The sequence below is a fragment of the Gadus macrocephalus genome, chromosome 10 (genome assembly GCF_031168955.1).
Source record: "Gadus macrocephalus chromosome 10, ASM3116895v1".
NCBI classification, from domain to species: domain Eukaryota; kingdom Metazoa; phylum Chordata; class Actinopteri; order Gadiformes; family Gadidae; genus Gadus; species Gadus macrocephalus.
The window spans coordinates 20,129,036-20,134,545 of NC_082391.1; the positions used below are offsets into that span (position 1 = coordinate 20,129,036).

The window sequence follows — 5,510 nt, forward strand, 5'->3', positions numbered from 1 at the left end:
GCTTTAAACAAATTATTTAATGTTTGATCTGAAGGAGAAAACACGCGGCAGAGAGCGCGGTTAACTGTTTGCGTGGAGGAATAACGGTGTCGTCCTCAATTAGGCATTTTAGATTTGATTTTGTTTATGCAGATTTAGGAAGGTTTTGTTGTGCTTTAATACATAGGCCTATGTAACGGAACTGATACAATTGTTATTTTTGAAGTGTAGTTGTTCTCTTTAATTCATGGTTAACTGGTTCATTTATTAATTAAACATACGCAGAGAATTGTGTCTGTCGGGTGTGGATTTGCAGCCTACTTTCTTGGATTACGTTTACAGAAATAATTGAAATTATAGTTTTTTTAATCCTCAAATAGCATTGCATATATTTTCAACAGAGGATTCTGGTGCTCACACCTCGCCATTTACAGGCCTAATTCTGCAGCAATACTGTCACACCACTTCACTTTTAAATTATAATACAGTGACCTTTCTTGGTGGTTTGGCTTTTTTTAAATGTATTTTTTTTGTTTGGGCTTTGCATGTTCCCGATTTAAGTGCCAATAAATATTGCACTATAATAACTATTGGGACACACATGGCTCACAATCTCCCCCCGGGCTGGACTGCTCTTATTTCCGCAGCGGAGTGGGTCTTGCTCGGGCACACTTCGAGAAACAACCCCCCTCCAACCTACGGAAGTCCAACTTCTTCCACTTCGTTTTGGCTTTATACGACCGACAGGGGCAACCGGTGGAAATAGAAAGAACCACCTTCGTGGACTTTGTTGAAAAAGATAAGGTAAGCTTTTACGCAACGCATTGACGTCCGATATTTACCAATTGTCATTCTGTCAGAGGTGAACAAGTTGTAGGCCTGTTGGTAAATTACTTTCCCGACTGAGGTTATAACCTCACAAGAATACCTTTAAATGACGCATCATATTTATATATTTTACAGTTAATACTACAATAATTGTGTGCAACGGAAAAAAAACGAACTAATTGTTATTTGGTCGCCTATATCATTTGTGTCATTAATGAATTACGATGAACATAGTTGGCTGAACATAGTTTTAAAACCAGACAGATTAAATTATTACATGTAACGCTATGAACACACTTCTAATATTGTATAGTAGAGTACTAGCCTATAGCGGAGTCCAGGCAATTAGGCCTGCATCCGATTATTGACTTTGGGGAAAATACAATAAACATTACTTAAAAAAAAAACGTGCATATTAGGCTTGGCTTAAATGTGCACATGGCTTAAATATTAAACCATGTATGGCATTAAACCGTTTTTGTTTAACTTTACTTTCACATAACATCTATAGCCTACAGCTCATAGCCTGCTCGGTCGTGGCATGGTCCCGGGAGATTCCTCAACTAAAAATATCAAAGATGTAGAATTGAAAGTACAAGACACAGTGCATGCCAAGGATGGGCATGTTGAGAATTCCCTGGAGAAGGCTTGCTTTCACTGACCCGGACTCTTGGTTTTATTTTAACAGGAAACGACGGGGGAAAAGACAAACAACGGGATTCATTACAGACTGCAGCTCCTCTACAGTAACGGTACGTTTGATCTGGAACAATAGTCGACCTGAAACCGAAATACATAGATAAATATACACCTCCATTACAATCAACAGCACAACGACTGTACAAAAGAAAAAAGAAAATAAATAATGAATCGCAGGTTATCTGAAATATTGTAATGCAAAATTTCACATGTTTGTTATGAAACCATTATTATTATTATCATTATTATTATTTTAATTATGATTAATAAGAGTACTATTATTATTATCTTGTTATTATTTTTATTAGCCATATTATTTTCATTTTACGGATGAAAATGAAATATATTGATTTTCTACATTTTGCAATAAGTTGATCAATTGGCCATTAGCCAATTAGAAAACCCTGTAAACAGGGAACAGCCGAATAATGGGCATTTTTTTTCCCGAACATATTAGCTGTTTGTTGCACAAGTTTACGGAGACTCAAATAATCGTTCCTAATTACATTTTGTTAATATAAGGACGACCTCATAATAGCAAAAAACCAATTGTGGGATATACGCCGATGACAAATCGATGACGTGCAAATGCGTTGAATTTTTAACGATTTGTCCAATAAATATTATTGAAGTAAAAATTCATTAATATGAAATTTAATGTGCAATGTTGTCCTGGAAATATAAAGAATCGTTGTTTTTTACAGTTTTATTAATGAGAATTCCAACTATAAAGCAAAAAATATCTCTCTCATGTAACAAAAAAAACCTGCTTCCTCTATTCATTATTTATCTACCTCTCTCTCCCCTCTGTCGTGTGCAGGCATCAGGACGGAGCAGGACTTTTATGTGCGCCTCATTGACTCCATGACTAAACAGGTAAGATACACGGAGAAAGAGCGAGAGACGGCGAGAGCGAGTGAGAGAAAGAGCGAGTGAGAGAAAGAGCGAGTGAGAGAAAGAGCGAGAGACAGCGAGAGAGATAGAGACGGAGAGAGGGAGAGGAATTTGTGTTAAAATATAGGCTGGAGAATTACAACCAAATCCCAGCTGTGGTTGTGTAGCGCCCTGAAGAATCTCGGCCGAGCTCCCCCAGCCCCCTCCCCGTGTGATGCACGCCTGCGTCTGACACCCTCAACTTCAGCAAGGCAGTCTCAGCTTGATAAATGACCTGTCTTACCTGTGGAATACATTTACACAGGCCCAGAAAAGCAGAGGACATGTGTCCTCATCCCCCTAGCCCTGCTGTGGGTAGTGTGTCTAGGTGTGTGTGTGTGTGTGTGTGTGTGTGTGTGTGTGTGTGTGTGTGTGTGTGTGTGTGTGTGTGTGTGTGTGTGTGTGTGTGTGTGTGTGTGTGTGTGTGTGTGTGTGTGTGTGTGTGTGTTGAAGCATATGTGTGCATGTGTGTTTATGCATATGTGAGCATGTGCGTGTGTGCGTTCGTGAGTGTGTGCTTGCAAGCGTGTGTGTGAGGGCCTGTGTGTGTGTGCGTGTGTGCGTGTGTGAGCGTGTGCTTGCGTGCTTGCGAGCGTGTGTGTGAGTGCATGTGTGCGTGTATCTGTGTGTATATCTTTGTGAGTATATGTTTGTGTGTTTTTCATGCGCACACATCGATGACCACCGAAAGTGGAAATATGTTATTTTTAACTGGCATATTTTCAGCCACCCCTTTGTATGTCCTTTCTAAGTGGTGATTTGCATGGAACCAGAAAGGGGAGACTGAGGGAACTAAATAAGATAGAGGGAGCGAGAAGGAAGGCAATCATGACAGAGAGAGGCAGAGAGGCAGAGAAAGAGAGAGCGTGAAAGAGAGAGCGAGAAAGAGAGAGAGAGAAAGAGATAGAGAGGGAGAGAGGACCATAGAGAGAGAGGTAGAGAAAGAGAGAGAGAGAGAGAGAGAGAGGGAGAGAGGACCATAGAGAGAGAGGTAGGGAAAGAGAGAGAGAGAGAGAACAAGAGAGGTAGAGAGAGAGTGGGAGAGACGGCCATAGAGAAGGAGGGAGGGAGAGATAGAGGGAGAAAGAAAGAGAGAGAGAGAGGGAGACAGTGATGCATGCCAGTTTGCTCTTCGAGGACCTTGGCCCTGATTTCCTCAATGTGAAACCGAACTCAACTCTAGCTCCACACATGGATGCGAGCGGTCCAATCAGACGCAGGCAGCGCGTGTGGCCTGGCGCGCACCGACAGGGGATTCACCGTTAACTTGAATGAGATAACAACCACAGTAATCCCCCTGAATTCTGTTTGATACGCAGACTTTAGTGTTTCTGGTTCGGTCTTTCGCGGCATTAGCCCTGAGGAGCGCTTGCCATACACTGATGAGGAAGATCGGGGGACTGGCTGTTTGGGTCCTAGTGGTGGTGGTGGTTCCCTGTTCACCAATGTATGTGTGTGTTTGTGTGTCTATGCCTGCATATCTTTGACTATAGGTGTTTGATTCAGCTTGTGTATCCGTGTGTTTATGAGTGTATGTGTGTGTGTTTGCTTGGGTTTGTGCGTGTGCATGTGTGTGTGTGTGTGTGTGTGTGTGTGTGTGTGTGTGTGTGTGTGTGTGTGTGTATGTGTGTATGCATGTGTTTGTGTGTGTGCTGGTGTGTGTGCGTGTGTAGGTGTATGTGCATGTGTGTGTGTGTGTGTGTGTGTGTGTGTGTGTGTGTGTGTGTGTGTGTGTGTGTGTGTGTGTGTGTGTGTGTGTGTCAGTGTGTGAGGGTGATGGCGGCCCTAGAGAGTGTATTGAGAGAGGTTGGAGGGGTAACCAGACTAGATTTTTGGACGCTGTGCTATACGAGCAGATGGTGCACTATACCTCAGTCTGGCACACCAACTGCTCACTGTACACGCGTATAAACACACACACAAACATGCACACACAAACGCTCGCTCGCACATAAACGCACACACACACACACAAACACACACATGAACACACACACCAACATACACAAACACACACAAATAAACACCCACATGCACTCACACAGAAATATACAGACACACATACGCGCGCGCACACACAGACACATTGTCTGTCACTATCTCTGTCAGAACAGAGCGTTCCTATTCTGAACGACTGCAATCCCATGGTACATGCATTCGCCAGATACACAATCCTAGTCCCAGATGATCACTACACACACACACACACACAGACAAACACACACACACACACACACACAAACATACTCACTCAGACAAACACACACGTACACACACAAACACTCGGACAGACACACACATGCTAGAAACATTCCGTTTTCAAGATGTCCTCTGCGTTCTAGGTTGAGTATATTTAGTGTTTTTATTGCCTGAGAACCTCTGCTGCTCCAGGGTTGGGATTTCAAACCACGCCGTGGGTCGCCCCTTACCATTTCCCCTCCTCTTCCTCCCCCAAGGCCATCATCTACGAAGGCCAGGACAAAAACCCAGAGATGTGCCGGGTCCTCCTCACCCACGAGATCATGTGCAGGTATGTCTCTCACCCCCCCCCCCCCCAAGCCCCCGCCCCCACCACCGCCTTCCCGTCACCAAGTCATCCTCTTTACCTGGATGACCCTGATCCCTGTTCCCATCAGGGAGCGTAATCCATACCAGGAATCACGTCCAAACACTTCATCTACCTTTTAAAAGAAAAAAAAGGTTTGCAAACCCCTCTCTTGACTGCAGCCGACATGCACTTCACGACACACAGATGGATGATACCAGCGATGTGACAAGGCTCAACTCTGTTGAACGTGACAAAGGCTTGACTGCACAGTTTCATTCCGTCACTGCCCTTCTAATCGAGATAAAGCCACTGGCTCCTAGTGTACTCGACGGCCGCTGTTCTAAATAACTGCATGCGAACGGCAGAGCCGGAGACAACACCGAAACCTCTAAATTACAATACCACTCTTTAATATTTCCCTCTAAGTGGGTTGGGGAGAGGAGAGAAAGGGAGAGAGGCCTGGCCTATTTCTGTTGATAAGGGTGTGTGTGAGTGTGAGAGTACCCCTCTCATGTTCAGCTAA

General features: G+C 43.8%; 1 protein-coding gene across 1 annotated transcript in view; it reads left to right on the plus strand.

The window, feature by feature from the left end:
• LOC132466548 (transcription factor COE1-A-like) overlaps positions 1 to 5,510 on the plus strand; it is a 6,923-nt gene extending 1,413 nt beyond the window's left edge. Inside the window, exons 2-6 of the mRNA XM_060063797.1 lie at positions 627 to 783; positions 1,496 to 1,559; positions 2,327 to 2,382; positions 4,896 to 4,969; positions 5,507 to 5,510. Of these exons, the coding sequence (XP_059919780.1) occupies positions 627 to 783; positions 1,496 to 1,559; positions 2,327 to 2,382; positions 4,896 to 4,969; positions 5,507 to 5,510 (355 nt within the window). The remainder of the gene's footprint in view (positions 1 to 626; positions 784 to 1,495; positions 1,560 to 2,326; positions 2,383 to 4,895; positions 4,970 to 5,506) is intronic.